Source organism: Scyliorhinus torazame, chromosome 9 (assembly GCF_047496885.1).
Source record: "Scyliorhinus torazame isolate Kashiwa2021f chromosome 9, sScyTor2.1, whole genome shotgun sequence".
NCBI lineage: Eukaryota > Metazoa > Chordata > Chondrichthyes > Carcharhiniformes > Scyliorhinidae > Scyliorhinus > Scyliorhinus torazame.
The window spans coordinates 8,738,730-8,756,481 of NC_092715.1; the positions used below are offsets into that span (position 1 = coordinate 8,738,730).

At 50.3% G+C, this 17,752-nt stretch overlaps 1 protein-coding gene across 2 annotated transcripts in view; it reads right to left on the reverse strand.

Moving 5' to 3' along the window:
• The window catches only part of oxct1a (3-oxoacid CoA transferase 1a), a 437,799-nt gene that overhangs the window by 316,298 nt on the left and 103,749 nt on the right, over window positions 1-17,752 (reverse strand). For both annotated transcript variants that reach the window (XM_072515595.1, XM_072515594.1), the window contains exon 9: window positions 8,579-8,686. In XM_072515595.1, the coding sequence (XP_072371696.1) occupies window positions 8,579-8,686 (108 nt within the window). The remainder of the gene's footprint in view (window positions 1-8,578; window positions 8,687-17,752) is intronic.

The following is a 17,752-nucleotide window of genomic DNA, read 5'->3' on the forward strand; positions in this document are numbered from 1 at the left end:
TGTGTTGGCAATTCTGGACAGGCTGAAAATAGATAAGTCCCCGGGGCCTGATGGGATTTATCCTAGGATTCTCTGGGAAGCCAGGGAAGAGATTGCTGGGCCTTTGGCTTTGATTTTTATGTCATCATTGGCTACAGGAATAGTGCCAGAGGACTGGAGGATAGCAAATGTGTCCCTTTGTTCAAAAAGGGGAGTAGAGACAACCCCGGCAACTATAGACCGGTGAGCCTCACGTCTGTTGTGGGTAAAGTCTTGGAGGGGATTATAAGAGTCAAGATTTATAATCATCTAGATAGGAATAATATGATCAGGGATAGTCAGCATGGCTTTGTGAAGGGTAGGTCATGCCTCACAAACCTTATCGAGTTCTTTGAGAAGGTGACTGAACAGGTAGACGAGGGTAGAGCAGTTGATGTGGTGTATATGGATTTCAGTAAAGCGTTTGATAAGGTTCCCCACGGTAGGCTATTGCAGAAAATACGGAGGCTGGGGATTGAGGGTGATTTAGAGATGTGGATCAGAAATTGGCTAGCTGAAAGAAGACAGAGGGTGGCGGTTGATGGGAAATGTTCAGAATGGAGTTCAGTTACAAGTGGCGTACCACAAGGATCTGTTCTGGGGCCGTTGCTGTTTGTCATTTTTATCAACGACCTAGAGGAGGGTGCAGAAGGGTGGGTGAGTAAATTTGCAGACGACACTAAAGTCGGTGGTGTTGTCGACAGTGTGGGAGGATGTAGCAGGTTACAGAGGGACATAGATAAGCTGCAGAGCTGGGCTGAGAGGTGGCAAATGGAGTTTAATGCAGAAAAGTGTGAGGTGATTCATTTTGGAAGGAATAACAGGAAGACAGAGTACTGGGCTAATGGTAAGATTCTTGGCAGTGTGGATGAGCAGAGGGATCTCGGTGTCCATGTACATAGATCCCTGAAAGTTGCCACCCAGGTTGATAGGGTTGTGAAGAAGGCCTATGGTGTGTTGGCCTTTATTGGTAGAGGGATTGAGTTCCGGAGTCATGAGGTCCTGTTGCAGCTGTACAAAACTCTGGTACGGCCGCATTTGGAGTATTGCGTACAGTTCTGGTCACCGCATTATAGGAAGGACGTGGAAGCTTTGGAGCGGGTGCAGTGGAGATTTACCAGGATGTTGCCTGGTATGGAGGGAAAATCTTATGAGGAAAGGCTGATGGACTTGAGGTTGTTTTCGTTGGAGAGAAGAAGGTTAAGAGGAGACTTAATAGAGGCATACAAAATGATCAGGGGGTTGGATAGGGTGGACAGACAGAGCCTTCTCCCGCGGATGGAAATGGCTAGCACGAGGGGACATAGCTTTAAACTGAGGGGTAATAGATATAGGACAGAGGTCAGAAGTAGGTTCCTTACGCAAAGAGTAGTGAGGCCGTGGAATGCCCTACCTGCTACAGTAGTGAACTCGCCAACATTGAGGGCATTTAAAAGTTTATTGGATAAACATATGGATGATAATGGCATAGTGTAGGTTAGATGGCTTTTGTTTCGGTGCAACATCGTGGGCCGAAGGGCCTGTACTGCGCTGTATTGTTCTATGTTCTATGAATGTGGGACCAGGAGAATGAATCCCAAGTGAGTTCCCAGCGTGATTGAGACTAAACGGCCGCGTCTGTCTTCCTCAACCCAGATTAGGAACCCATCAAGGAGGAAACTAATCAATACCTCCATGGGGGATCAGGGGTTATGGGGAGCAGGCAGGAGAATGGGGATGAGAAAATATATCAGTCATGATTGAATGGCGGGGCAGACTCGATGGGCCGAGTGGGCTAATTCTGCCCCTATGTCTTCTGGATACCATGCCACCCAGCCAATTACAGTTTGGTCTTTGTTTTTAGCCAATATCATTCTCCTCTTTGAGCTCCGCTTCCAGTTGTGAATGATGAATTGTAACGTTATCAGGGCCAGGCCAGCGTCACGGATCAATCGCTGATGATCACGCACACACCCAGGCCACAAAACCGCCTTTCTTCCGAGAACCTTCTTCTTTCTCCACCAACCCCACCAGTCATCACATTGACACAGCGCTGGGGGAAAGGAGCGGTCGCATCGCAGTAATGTTGCTGCGGCAGTGACCCAGACGCCTGGACAAGAAATCCCACAATGACCGCTGAGGAGAATGTAAATTGCCGAATAAAAGTTGTGTACGTCATTAATAATGGGGGCGATTCTCCCAAATGGAGCCCACGACAGCGCGAAGCGGGCACGGGGACGACCGATTCTGCGGCGCTGGAGCGATTCACGCCGCTCCAGCCTCCTTTCCCGGCGCCAAGCGGGCGTCGCACCAACCTGCGCATGCGCGGGGGACTTCTTGCGCGCGCCGGCCCCGACTCAACATGGGGTCGCTGTTCAGGGGCCGGCCCGCCAGAAAGTAGGCCCCTGGGGGGGGGGGGGGGGGGGGGGGGGGGGGAGGCCGGCCCGCCGATTGGTGGGCCCCGATCGCGGGCCAGACCCCATCGGAGCTCCGCCCCCCCCCCCTGCCCCCACGACCCTTCGCGCAGAATTCCCGCCAGCAGCGCCCAGGAGTGACCGGCGCGGTGGGACTCTGTCGTGTCGGAGCGGCCGCTCGGCCCATCCGGGCCGGAGAATCGGCGTTCCAGCGGCCGGCGCCGCGTCAAACGCGGCGGCGCAAATGAACAAAGAACAAAGAACAAAGAAATGTACAGCACAGGAACAGGCCCTTCGGCCCTCCAAGCCCGTGCCGACCATGCTGCCCGACTAAACTACAATCTTCTACACTTCCTGGGTCCGTATCCTTCTATTCCCATCCTAATGGTGCCGATTCTCCGCACCTCGGAGAACCGCGGGCCGCCGTCGTGGCGCGGTTGCGCCGATTCTCCGGCCCGGCGCGGGGCTCATGTGCCGTGAATGCTGGCTTGACAAGACATGGGGCTGGTTCAGCACAGTGGGCTAAATAGAACATCACAGCGCAGTACAGGCCCTTCGGCCCTCGATGTTGCGCCGACCTGTGAAACCACTCTAAAGCCCATCTACACTATTCCCTTATTGTCCATATGTCTATCCAATGACCATTTGAATGCCCTTAGTGTTGGCGAGTCCACTACTGTTGCAGGCAGGGCATTCCACACCCTTACTACTCTCTGAGTAAAGAACCTACCTCTGACATCTGTCTTATATCTATCTCTCCTCAATTTAAAGCTATGTCCCCTCGTGCTAGACATAACCATCCGAGGAAAAAGGCTCTCACTGTCCACCCTATCCAATCCTCTGATCATCTTGTATGCCTCAATTAAGTCATCTCTTAACCTTCTTCTCTCTAACGAAAACAGCCTCAAGTCCCTCAGCCTTTCCTCATAAGATCTTCCCTCCATACCAGGCAACATTCTGATAAATCTCCTCTGCACCCTTTCCAATGCTCCCACATCCTTCCTATAATGCGGCAACCAGAATTGCACGCAATACTCCAAATGCGGTCGCACTAGAGTTTTGTACAGATGCAACATGACCTCATGGCTCCTAAACTCAATCCCTCTACCAATAAAAGCTAACACACCGTACGCCTTCTTAACAACCCTCACAACCTGGGTGGCAACATTCGGGGATCTATGTACATGGACACCGAGATCTCTCTGCTCATCCACACGACCAAGAATCTTACCATTAGCCCAGTACTCTGTCTTCCTGTTATTCCTTCCAAAATGAATCACCTCACACTTTTCTGCATTAAACTCCATTTGCCACCTCTCAGCCCAGCACTGCAGCTTATCTATGTCCCTCTGTAACTTGTAACATCCTTCCGCACTGTCCACAACTCCACCGACTTTCGTGTCATCTGCAAATCTACTCACCCTTCTACGCCCTCCTCCAGGTCATTTATAAAAATGACAAACAGCAGTGGCCCCAAAACAGATCCTTGTGGTATACCACTAGTAACTGGACTCCAGTCTGAACATTTCCCATCAACCGCCACCCTTTGTCTTCTTCCAACTAGCCAATTTCTGATCCAAACCGCTAAATCACCCTGAATCCCATGCTTCCGTATTTTCTGCAGTAGCCTACCGTGGGGAACCTTATCAAACGCTTTACTGAAATCCATATACACCACATCAACTGCTTTACCCTCATCCACCTGTTTGATCACTTTCACAAAGAACTCAATAAGGTTTGTGAGACACGACCTACCGTTCACAAAACCGTGTTGACTATCTCTAATCAAATGATTCCAGATGATTATACATCCTATCTCTTATAAACCTTTCCAAGACCTTGCCCACAACAGAAGTAAGGCTCACTAGACTATAGTTACCGGGGTTGTCTCTACTCTCCTTCTTGAACAAGGGGACAACATTTGCTATCCTCCAGTCTTCTGGCACGATTCCTGTAGACAAAGATGGTTGAAGGATCAAAGCCAAAGGCTCAGCAATCTCCTCCCTAGCTTCCCAGAGAATCCTAGGATGGCTTGGCTTGTAATCATAGAATCATAGAATTTACAGTGCAGAAGGCCATTCGGCCCATCGAGTTTGGACCGGCTCTTTGAAAGAGCACCCTACCCAAGCCCACACATCCACCCTATCCCAGTAACCCCACCAAACACTATTGGCAATTTTGGATGCAGAACAAGGCCAGCTGCACAAGTTCAAGGGCGACTAGGGGCTTTTCACAGTAACTTCATTTGAAGCCGATTTGTGACAATAAGCGATTTTCATTTCATTTCATTCATAACAGGCGGGCCTCCTAAAGAGTGAGATAATTGGACTCAAAGAACAAAGAACAAAGAACAAAGAAATGTACAGCACAGGAACAGGCCCTTCGGCCCTCCAAGCCCGTGCCGACCATACTGCCCGACTAAACTACAATCTTCTACACTAGACTCGTGGAGCTGTGCCTTGCTGACGGTAACTGTATCGACAGAAACTCAAGTGGAGTGGAAGGGTTGTTGAAGGACACACTGCGAGTTTTGATCTGGCTTGGCGGAGAGAGGTGAACCTCTGCCACAGGAGCGAAGAGCGATTTTGAGATTGTCCCTATGTTAGTGTGGTGCAGAGTGTAGGTGTTTTGCAATGCATATCTTGTTGCGTTAGTTAGTACGAGACAACGTTTCTCCTGTTTGATGCATCAGTTGTCTGGTCACTTAATGTTTGATCTGCAGTGATCTTAGATTGTTTGTTACAGTCAATATCTGAAAAGTGGTATCTTGACTTTTGCTTCAGTCATTTGGGAAATTCACCTCTCCTAAAAAGAGCAAGTCTCTCTGTTCTCAAGTCAGTGTGTTCCATCAGGCCACAGCGCAAAGGACTGGGCGTGTCCAGCAGGGGTACACCACACCAAAACCGAGGGCAATTCAGGATGGGTAATAAATGCTGGCTTTGCCAGTGATGCCCTCATCCGAGAATGAATTAAACGATAAACCCTCTACATATTTCAGAAAAGGTGCCAGAGTAAAATTAATTGCCTTGACTGGACTCATCTCACAAACCTAGAGTCACAGACTTGTTCTCACAAATAACGAGGCTATTCAGCTGGTCATGTCTGGCCTAACTCTACAAGAGGTTCCCCTAATGCCACTACCCCACATTTGCCCTGTTGCCCTGCGAATTCTCCCTGGAACATTCCGGATCCTAACCGCTCGCTGTGTGAATCTGTCTCTCTCACTCTCATGGGAGTGTCCCTTTAAGAAATGTTTTTGTCTTATCACATGGCTTCAATTATGTCATTGTGTAGGTGGAGCTAGGCTGTGGCTCTGAGTTTTACCTTTGCATTGAGTTTGGACTGGTTTTGAACTACACAGGTTGAAAGAAGTGTCTCTCTATCTACATTTTAAAAGCTGTTACCAGACTGCTTGGTAAATTAAACGAGAGAATTGCTCTCTGGGAGGAATTCAAACCTGCTGTTTGAGAAGGGGGACAAGTCTTATACCAGTGAGAATGCCGTGTGCTGGGCATTAAAAAGGGGTTTCTGGTTTTACTTGGATTTGTTATTGAATTGGAACAGATAAGGGGGAATTCATTAAGGGTTATACATAGATTACTGCAGCTGTGTGGGGTCCTTATGTTTGTAGTTGACAGTGTGTGTTTATACAAATGTTAACTGAATTCTTAGAATAAAGAACAAAGAACAAAGAAAAGTACAGCACAGGAACAGGCCCTTCGGCCCTCCAAGCCCGTGCCAACCATGCTGTCCGACTAAACTAAAATCTTCTACACTTCCTGGGTCCGTATCCCTCTATTCCCATCCTATTCATGTATTTGTCAAGATGCCCCTTAAATGTCACTATCGTCCCTGCTTCCACCACCTCCTCCGGTAGCGAGTTCCAGGGACCCACTACCCTCTGTGTAAAAAACTTGCCCTCGTATATCTCCTCTAAACCTTACCCCTCGCACCTTAAACCTATGCCCCCTAGTAATTGACCCCTCTACCCTGGGAAAAAGCCTCTGACTATCCACTCTGTCTCTGCCCCTCATAATTTTGTAGACCTCTATCAGGTCACCCCTCAACCTCCGTTGTTCCAGTGAGAACAAACCGAGTTTATTCAACCGCTTCTCATAGCTAATGCCCTCCATAACCAGGCAACATCCTGGTCAATCTCTTCTGCACCCTCTCTAAAGCCTCCACATCCTTCTGGTAGTGTGGCGACCAGAATTGAACACTATACTCCAAGTGTGGCCAAACTAAGGTGCTATACAGCTGCAACATGACTTGCCAATTCTTATACTCAATGCCCCGGCCAATGAAGGCAAGCATGCTGTATGCCTCTTTGACTACCTTCTCCACCTGTGTTGACCCTTTCAGTGACCTGTGGACCTGTACACCGAGATCTCTCTGACTGTCAATACTCTTGAGGGTTCTACCATTCACTGTATATTCCCTACCTGCATTAGACTTTCCAAAATGCATGACCTCACATTTGTCCGGATTAAACTCCATCTGCCATCTCTCCGCCCAAGTCTCCAAACGATCTAAATCCTGCTGTATCCGCTGACAGTCCTCATCACTATCCGCAATTCCACCAACCTTTGTGTCGTCTGCAAACTTACTAATCAGACCAGTTACATTTTCCTCCAAATCATTTATATATACTACAAACAGCAAAGGTCCCAGCACTGATCCCTGTGGAACACCACTGGTCACAGCCCTCCAATGAGAAAAGCATCCTTCCATTGCTATTCTCTGCCTTCTATGACCTAGCCAGTTCTGTATCCACCTTGCCAGCTCACCCCTGATCCCGTGTGACTTCATCTTTTGTTCTAGTCGACCATGAGGGACCTTGTCAAAGGCCTTACTGAAGTCCATATAGACAACATCCACTGCCCTAACTACATCAATCATCTTTGTGACCTCCTCGGAAAACTCTATCAAGTTAGTGAGACACGACCTCCCCTTCACAAAACCAAGCTTGTTTTGATTAAAGGTGCTTAAGGCCTCTGTTGACTAACAGCTGAAAGGCCCGTGTGCTCATCCCAGCCAAAATCAAGAAACAGGTAGAACTCCATGATATACTTTGATGTTTTCTAAACCCGGGCCCATAACAACATTAATGGGTTTCAGTCAGCTACGGAGAGCTCGGGATTCTCTCCAGTCACTCAGTGACCTTGACCCTGGCACCAGGGAAACATCGCACCTGGATTTATACACGCGGCCGCAGAAACAGCCGACTGTTCCTCCATCGAATCACCTAGCGCGATGGATCTTCCAGTTTTCTGGACCCTCTGTACAGCTCATGCCTCCTGCACTGCCCTGGACTTGGCACTGACTGCACTACCCCGATGAACCATCACACTCAGGGGACACCTGCACGACCTGCCTGTTTATACTGTCTGGTGGTCAACCATTCGCTCCTTCCTTCATACACGCAGCTCTCAACCTCACGCAGGCGCTTCAGTGACACTGACTGCTGTCCAAGCTCTGATATCCGGAGCTCAGCCCGCAACTACTGGAGACAAGCCCCAGAATTTCCCACACGGCGCAGGATGCGCAATCCAGAGGATGGATGTAACACCAGAATACCTGCCAGCCAGACATCAGCAGATACTCTGTCTTTGACAGCACTGGCAGAGGACGCGTGCAGAACGATCTCAATGTCGTCAAAGGATCCCTGGCGTCCATTTGCTCGGTAATTTGGACATTCTGAATTCTCCCTCCGTGTACCCGAACAGGTGCCGGATTGTGGCGACTAGGGGCTTCTCACAGTAACTTTGTTGCAATGTTAATGTAAGCCTACTTGTGACACTAATAAAGGTTATTATTATTTGAACAGGCAGACTGATCTATGTCAAGACTGCAATCTCAGGGCTGCAGATGTCATGTGTCGTACTGCCACGGGGCTTGGCGATCTGCAGCAGCACCCATGCTGCCAAACTCACAGTGTTCAACCAATTAAAGAAACCCGCAAACTGGTACCATATCCAGTTCTTATCTGTGGCATCCTGCTGTGTGCAAAACAGCGGTTTTGCTAGCCATGATCACAGCGGTTGTACCTCAGTCGCTAACTGACATTCAGGGACAGGTGATGATCTTTAACATAAACCCAGAGTGCTTCACGCTCACGGTTTACAATTCAATGCCCCCTGCAAAATCAACATCTTGCCCCTGCTCACCTCGATCCGCTTCTCATACTGCTTCCCCAGTATCACCCTCTGCACATATATACTGGGGATATGAACGTCTTCTGGTGCAAAGGTTCCAGTGTCAACAATCTCCTCAACCTGTTAAACACAGAGGACAGGAGACGCATTCATCAATAGCCCTTCCCCCATTTCCTGATCATTCGCCCGCTCCTCCAATTTGCGACATGATGTGATTCACAGCTGCTGACTCTGAAAGAAGTTCACCTGACTGAACGTTCCTTCAATGTGAGGAGAGACTGAGAGGGTCTGTTTCTCTGCCCCAACACGCAATGGAGTGCATTGCAGCACCGGGTACACATTGCTAACGCACGTGTGTAAATGTTGCACAGTCTTGTACTCAAGCCCTCTTCAGAAGCACAAACACAGACCGACACTCGCCACCCTGACTGTAGCTGCGAGAACCCTACTCTGTATCTAACCCCGTGCTGTACCTGTCCTGGGAGTGTTTGATGGGGACAGTGCAGAGGGAGATTTACTCTGTATCTAACCCCGTGCTGTACCTGTCCCGGGAGTGTTTGATGGGGACAGTGTAGAGGGAGCTTTACTCTGTATCTAACCCCGTGTTGTACCTGTCCTGGGAGTGTTTGATGGGGACAGTGTAGAGGGAGCTTTACTCTGCATCTAACCCCGTGCTGTACCTGTCCTGGGAGTGTTTGATGGGGACAGTGTCGAGGGAGCTTTACTCTGTATCTAACCCCGTGCTGTACCTGTCCTGGGAGTGTTTGATGGGGACAGTGTAGAGGGAGCTTTACTCTGTATCTAACCCCGTGCTGTACCTGTCCCGGGAGTGTTTGATGGGGACAGTGTAGAGGGAGCTTTACTCTGTATCTAACCCCGTGTTGTACCTGTCCTGGGAGTGTTTGATGGGGACAGTGTCGAGGGAGCTTTACTCTGTATCTAACCCCGTGCTGTACCTGTCCTGGGAGTGTTTGATGGGGACAGTGTCGAGGGAGCTTTACTCTGTATCTAACCACGTGCTGTACATGTCCTGGGAGTGTTTGATGGGGACAATGTAGAGGGAGCTTTACTCTGTATCTAACCCCGTGCTGTACCTGTCCCGGGAGTGTTTGATGGGGACAGTGTAGAGGGAGCTTTACTCTGTATCTAACCCCGTGTTGTACCTGTCCTGGGAGTGTTTGATGGGGACAGTGTAGAGGGAGCTTTACTCTGCATCTAACCCCGTGCTGTACCTGTCCTGGGAGTGTTTGATGGGGACAGTGTCGAGGGAGCTTTACTCTGTATCTAACCCCGTGCTGTACCTGTCCTGGGAGTGTTTGATGGGGACAGTGTAGAGGGAGCTTTACTCTGTATCTAACCCCGTGCTGTACCTGTCCCGGGAGTGTTTGATGGGGACAGTGTAGAGGGAGCTTTACTCTGTATCTAACCCCGTGTTGTACCTGTCCTGGGAGTGTTTGATGGGGACAGTGTCGAGGGAGCTTTACTCTGTATCTAACCCCGTGCTGTACCTGTCCTGGGAGTGTTTGATGGGGACAGTGTCGAGGGAGCTTTACTCTGTATCTAACCCCGTGCTGTACATGTCCTGGGAGTGTTTGATGGGGACAGTGTAGAGGGAGCTTTACTCTGTATCTAACCCCGTGCTGTACCTGTCCCGGGAGTGTTTGATGGGGACAGTGTAGAGGGAGCTTTACTCTGTATCTAACCCCGTGTTGTACCTGTCCTGGGAGTGTTTGATGGGGACAGTGGAGAGGGAGCTTTACTCTGTATCTAACCCTGTGCTGTACCTGTCCTGGGAGTGTTTGATGGGGACAGTATAGAGGGAGCTTTACTCTGTATCTAACCCCGTGCTGTACCTGTCCTGGGAGTGTTTGATGGGAACAGTGTAGAGGGAGCTTATCTCTGTATCTAACCCCGTGCTGTACCTGTCCTGGGAGTGTTTGATGGGGACAGTGTAGAGGGAGCTTTACTCTGTATCTAACCCCGTGCTGCATCTGTCCTGGGAGTGTTTGATGGGGACAGTGTAGAGGGAGCTTTACTCTGTATCTAACACCGTGCTGTACCTGTCCTGGGAGTGTTTGATGGGCACAGTGTAGAGGGAGCTTTACTCTGTATCTAACCCCGTGCTGTACCTGTCCTGGGGCGTTTGATGGGGACAGTGTAGAGGGAGCTTTACTCTGTATCTAACCGCGTGCTGTACCTGTCCTGGGAGTGTTTGATGGGGACAGTGTAGAGGGAGCTTTACTCTCTATCTAACCCCTGTGCTGTACGTGTCCTGGGAGCGGTTGATGGGGACAGTGTAGAGGGAGCTTTACTCTGTATCTAACCCCGTGCTGTACCTGTCCTGGGAGTGTTTGATGGGGACAGTGTAGAGGGAGCTTTACTCTGTATCTAACCCCGTGCTGTACCTGTCCTGGGGTGTTTGATGGGGACAGTGTAGAGGGAGCTTTACTTTGTATCTAACCCCGTGCTGTACCTGTCCTGGGAGTGTTTGATGGGGACAGTGTCGAGGGAGCTTTACTCTGTATCTAACCCCGTGCTGTACCTGTCCTGGTAGCGTTTCATGGGGACAGTGTAGAGGGAGCTTTACTATGTATCTAACCCCGTGCTGAACCTGTCCTGGGAGTGTTTGATGGGGACAGTGTAGAGGGAGTTTTACTCTGTATCTAACCCCGCGCTGTACCAGTCCTGGAACTGTTTGATGGGGACAGTGTAGAGGGAGCTTTACTCTGTATCTAACCACGTGCTGTACCTGTCCTGGGAGTGTTTGATGGGGACAGTGTAGAGGGAGCTTTACTCTGTATCTAACACCGTGCTGTACCTGTCCCGGGAGTGTTTGATGGGGACAGTGTAGAGGGAGCTTTACTCTGTATCTAACCCCGTGTTGTACCTGTCCTGGGAGTGTTTGATGGGGACAGTGTAGAGGGAGCTTTACTCTGCATCTAACCCCGTGCTGTACCTGTCCTGGGAGTGTTTGATGGGGACAGTGTCGAGGGAGCTTTACTCTGTATCTAACCCCGTGCTGTACCTGTCCTGGGAGTGTTTGATGGGGACAGTGTAGAGGGAGCTTTACTCTGTATCTAACCCCGTGCTGTACCTGTCCCGGGAGTGTGTGATGGGGACAGTGTAGAGGGAGCTTTACTCTGTATCTAACCCCGTGTTGTACCTGTACTGGGAGTGTTTGATGGGGACAGTGGAGAGGGAGCTTTACTCTGTATCTAACCCTGTGCTGTACCTGTCCTGGGAGTGTTTGATGGGGACAGTATAGAGGGAGCTTTACTCTGTATCTAACCCCGTGCTGTACCTGTCCTGGGAGTGTTTGATGGGAACAGTGTAGAGGGAGCTTACCTCTGTATCTAACCCCGTGCTGTACCTGTCCTGGGAGTGTTTGATGGGGACAGTGTAGAGGGAGCTTTACTCTGTATCTAACCCCGTGCTGCATCTGTCCTGGGAGTGTTTGATGGGGACAGTGTAGAGGGAGCTTTACTCTGTATCTAACACCGTGCTGTACCTGTCCTGGGAGTGTTTGATGGGCACAGTGCAGAGGGAGCTTTACTCTGTATCTAACCCCGTGCTGTACCTGTCCTGGGAGTGTTTGATGGGGACAGTGTAGAGGGAGCTTTACTCTGTATCTAACCCCGTGCTGTACCTGTCCTGGGGTGTTTGATGGGGACAGTGTAGAGGGAGCTTTACTCTGTATCTAACCCCGTGCTGTACCTGTCCTGGGAGTGTTTGATGGGGACAGTGTCGAGGGAGCTTTACTCTGTATCTAACCCCGTGCTGTACCTGTCCTGGTAGCGTTTCATGGGGACAGTGTAGAGGGAGCTTTACTATGTATCTAACCCCGTTCTGAACCTGTCCTGGGAGTGTTTGATGGGGACAGTGTAGAGGGAGTTTTACTCTGTATCTAACCCCGCGCTGTACCTGTCCTGGAAGTGTTTGATGGGGACAGTGTAGAGGGAGCTTTACTCTGTATCTAACCACGTGCTGTACCTGCCCTGGGAGTGTTTGATGGGGACAGTGTAGAGGGAGCTTTACTCTGTATCTAACCCCGTGCTATACCTGTCCTGGAAGTGTTTGATGGGGACAGTGTAGAGGGAGCTTTATTCTGTATCTAACCCCGTGCTGTACCTGACCTGGGAGTGTTTGATGGGGACAGTGTAGAGGGAGCTTTACGCTGTATCTAACCCCGTGCTGTCCCTGACCTGGGAGTGTTTGATGGGGTCAGTGTCGAGGGAGATTTACTCTGTATCTAACCCAGTGCTGTACCTGTCCTGCGAGTGTTTGATGGAGACAGTGTAGAGGGAGATTTACTCTGTATCTAACCCCGTGCTGTATCTGTCCTGGGAGTGTTTGATGGGGACAGTGTAGAGGGAGATTTACTCTGTATCTAACCCCGTGCTGTACGTGTCCTGGGAGTGTTTGATGAGGACAGTGTAGAGGGAGCTTAACTCTATATCTAACCCCGTGCTGTACCTGTCCTGGGAGTGTTTGATGGGGACAGTGCAGAGGGAGCTTTACTCTGTATCTAACCCCGTGCTGTACCTGTCCTGGGAGTGTTTGATGGGGACAGCGTAGAGGGAGCTTTACTCTGTATCTAACCACGTGCTGTACCTGCCCTGGGAGTGTTTGATGGGGACAGTGTAGAGGGAGCTTTACTCTGTATCTAACCCCGTGCTATACCTGTCCAGGGAGTGTTTGATGGGGATAGTGTAGAGAGAGCGTTACTCTGTATCCAACCCCGTGCTGTAACTGTCCTGGGAGTGTTTGATGGGGACAGTGTAGAGGGAGCTTTATTCTGTATTTAACCCCGTGCTGTACCTGACCTGGGAGTGTTTGATGGGGACAGTGTAGAGGGAGCTTTACGCTGTATCTAACCCCGTGCTGTCCCTGACCTGGGAGTGTTTGATGGGGTCAGTGTCGAGGGAGATTTACTCTGTATCTAACCCAGTGCTGTACCTGTCCTGGGAGTGTTTGATGGGGACAGTGTAGAGGGAGATTTACTCTGTATCTAACCCCGTGCTGTATCTGTCCTGGGAGTGTTTGATGGGGACAGTGTAGAGGGAGATTTACTCTGTATCTAACCCCATGCTGTACCTGTCCTGGGAGTGTTTGATGCGGACAGTGTAGAGGGAGCTTAACTCTATATCTAACCCCGTGCTGTACCTGTCCTGGGAGTGTTTGATGGGGACAGTGCAGAGGGAGATTTACTCTGTATCTAACCCCGTGCTGTACCTGTCCTGGGAGTGTTTGATGGGGACAGTGTAGGGGGAGCTTTACTCTGTATCTAACCCCGTGCTGTACCTGTCCTGGGAGTGTTTGATGCGGACAGTGTAGAGGGAGCTTTACTCTGTATCTAACCCCGTGCTGTACCTGTCCTGTGAGTGTTTGATGGGGACAGTGTAGAGGGAGCTTTACTCTGTATCTAACACCGTGCTGTACCTGTCCTGTGAGTGTTTGATGGGGACAGTGTAGAGGGAGCTTTACTCTGTATCTAACCCAGTGCTGTACCTGTCCTGGGAGTGTTGAATGGGGACAGTGTAGAGGGAGCTTTACTCTGTATCTAACCCCGTGCTGTACCTGTCCTGGGAGTGTTTGATGGGGACAGTGCAGAGGGAGCTTTACTCTGTATCTAACCCCGTGCTGTACCTGTCCTGGGAGTGTTTGATGGGGACAGTGTAGGGGGAGCTTTACTCTGTATCTAACCCCGTGCTGTACCTGTCCTGGGAGTGTTTGATGCGGACAGTGTAGAGGGAGCTTTACTCTGTATCTAACCCCGTGCTGTACCTGTCCTGTGAGTGTTTGATGGGGTCAGTGTAGAGGGAGCTTTACTCTGTATCTAACCCCGTGCTGTACCTGTCCTGTGAGTGTTTGATGGGGACAGTGTAGAGGGAGCTTTACTCTGTATCTAACCCCGTGCTGTACCTGTCCTGTGAGTGTTTGATGGGGACAGTGTAGAGGGAGCTTTACTCTGTATCTAACCCCGTGCTGTACCTGTCCTGGGAGTGTTGAATGGGGTCAGTGCAGAGGGAGCTTTACTCTGTATCTAACCCCGTGCTGTACCTGTCCTGGGAGTGTTGAATGGGGACAGTGTAGAGGGAGATTTACTCTGTATCTAACCCCGTGCTGTACCTGTCCTGGGAGTGTTGAATGGGGACAGTGTAGAGGGAGCTTTACTCTGTATAGAACCCCGTGCTGTACCTGTCCTGGGAGTGTTGAATGGGGACAGTGTAGAGGGAGCTTTACTCTGTATCTAACCCCGTGCTGTACCTGTCCTGGGAGTGTTGAATGGGGTCAGTGCAGAGGGAGCTTTACTCTGTATCTAACCCCGTGCTGTACCTGTCCTGGGAGTGTTGAATGGGGACAGTGTAGAGGGAGCTTTACTCTGTATCTAACCCCGTGCTGTACCTGTCCTGGGAGTGTTTGATGGGGACAGTGTAGAGGGAGCTTTACTCTGTATCGAACCCCGTGCTGTACCTGTCCTGGGAGTGTTGAATGGGGACAGTGTAGAGGGAGCTTTACTCTGTATCTAACCCCGTGCTGTACCTGTCCTGGGAGTGTTGAATGGGGTCAGTGCAGAGGGAGCTTTACTCTGTATCTAACCCCGTGCTGTACCTGTCCTGGGAGTGTTGAATGGGGACAGTGTAGAGGGAGCTTTACTCTGTATCTAACTCCGTGCTGTACCTGTCCTGGGAGTGTTTGATGGGGACAGTGTAGAGGGAGCTTTACTCTGTATCTAACCCCGTGCTGTACCTGTCCTGGGAGTGTTTGATGGGGACAGTGTAGAGGGAGCTTTACTCTGTATCTAACCCCGTGCTGTACCTGTCCTGGGAGTGTTGAATGGGGTCAGTGCAGAGGGAGCTTTACTCTGTATCTAACCCCGTGCTGTACCTGTCCTGGGAGTGTTGAATGGGGACAGTGTAGAGGGAGCTTTACTCTGTATCTAACCCCGTGCTGTACCTGTCCTGGGAGTGTTTGATGGGGACAGTGTAGAGGGAGCTTTACTCTGTATCTAACTCCGTGCTGTACCTGTCCTGGGAGTGTTGAATGGGGACAGTGTAGAGGGAGCTTTACTCTGTATCTAACCCCGTGCTGTACCTGTCCTGGGAGAGTTTGATGCGGACAGTGTAGAGCGAGCTTTACTCTGTATCTAACCCTGTGCTGTACCTGTCCTGGGAGTGTTTGATGGGGACAGTGTAGAGGGAGCTTTACTCTGTATCGAACCCTGTGCTCTATCTTCTCCTGTTGTGATGCACTAACACGTTGATCGCTCACTGAAGTCTGCATTCATTTCCCAGTCTTGTTTTGTATTGGATGAATAAATTTGTCATCAATGACCTCAGTTTGTCATGTTCCTCGGAAGCAGATGCTGGGAATGAAATGATGAATGGTTTACCCGGCTGACACCGTATATCCGAGTGTGGGCAACACGTCACTGAATTAAACTAACAGATAGATCTGTTACTCTTCAATATTAATTTAATCTCGCTGCTAATCAAAAAACAAATTGAAACTTGAATGAAATTCCCCTTCTGCGGCCTCTCGCTGCTAACCAGATACTTAATTCCCTCGGAGATGTGTCAGTGAGTGCTATGCTGTGTCGGTTGCTAGGTTACTTCCCTCTTCAGAACCACTCTCAATGCCGAGTGTTTGTAATTCAAATGGACTCGGGGACAGGATTGATGTGGGGGACTCGCAGACGCTCGGCCAGCCCATTGTCAGTCTCGCAGGAGCACACGGACTGTCTCAGTCAAACTCCATCGAGAAATCTAAATAAACTTCCATCGACTTGGTCACACACACCACACTGACACACTCACACCACACTGACACACTCACACCACACTGACACACTCACACCACACGGACACACTCACACCACACTGACACACTCACACCGACACACTCACACTGACACAGTCACACCACACTGACAGACTCACACCACACGGACACACTCACACCACACTGACACACTCACACCAGACTGACACACTCACACCACACTGACACACTCACACTGACACACTCACACCACACTGACATACTCACACCACACTGACACACTCACACCACACTGGCACACTCACACTGACACACTCACACCACACTGACACACTCACACTGACACACGCACACTGACACACTCACACCACACTGACACACTCACACCACGCTGACACACTCACACCACGCTGACACACTCACACCGACACACTCACACCACACTGACACACTCACACCACACTGACACACGCACACCGACACACTCACACCACACTGACACACTCACACTGACACACTCACACCACACTGACACACTCACACCACACTGACACTCACACCACACTGACACACTCACACCACACTGACACACTCACACTGACACACTCACACCACACTGACACACTCACACCACACTGACACACTCACACTGACACACTCACACCACACTGACACACTCACACTGACACACTCACACCACACTGACACACTCACACCACACTGACACACTCACACTGACACACTCTCACCACACTGACACACTCACACCACACTGACACACTCACACTGACACACTCACACCACACTGACACAGTCACACCACACTGACAGACTCACACCACACGGACACACTCACACCACACTGACACACTCACACCACACTGACACACTCACACTGACACACTCACACCACACTGACACAGTCACACCACACTGACAGACTCACACCACACGGACACACTCACACCACACTGACACACTCACACCACACTGACACACTCACACCACACTGACACACTCACACTGACACACTCACACCACACTGACACATTCACACCACACTCACACTGACACAGTCACACCACACTGACAGACTCACACTGACACACTCACACCACACTGACACACTCACACCACACTGACACACTCACACCACACTGACACACTCACACTGACACACTCACACCACACTGACACACTCACACTGACACACTCACACCACACTGACACAGTCACACCACACTGACACACTCACACCACACTGACACACTCACACTGACACACTCACACCACACTGACACACTCACACTGACACACTCACACCACACTGACACACTCACACCACACTGACACACTCACACTGACACACTCACACCACACTGACACAGTCACACCACACTGACA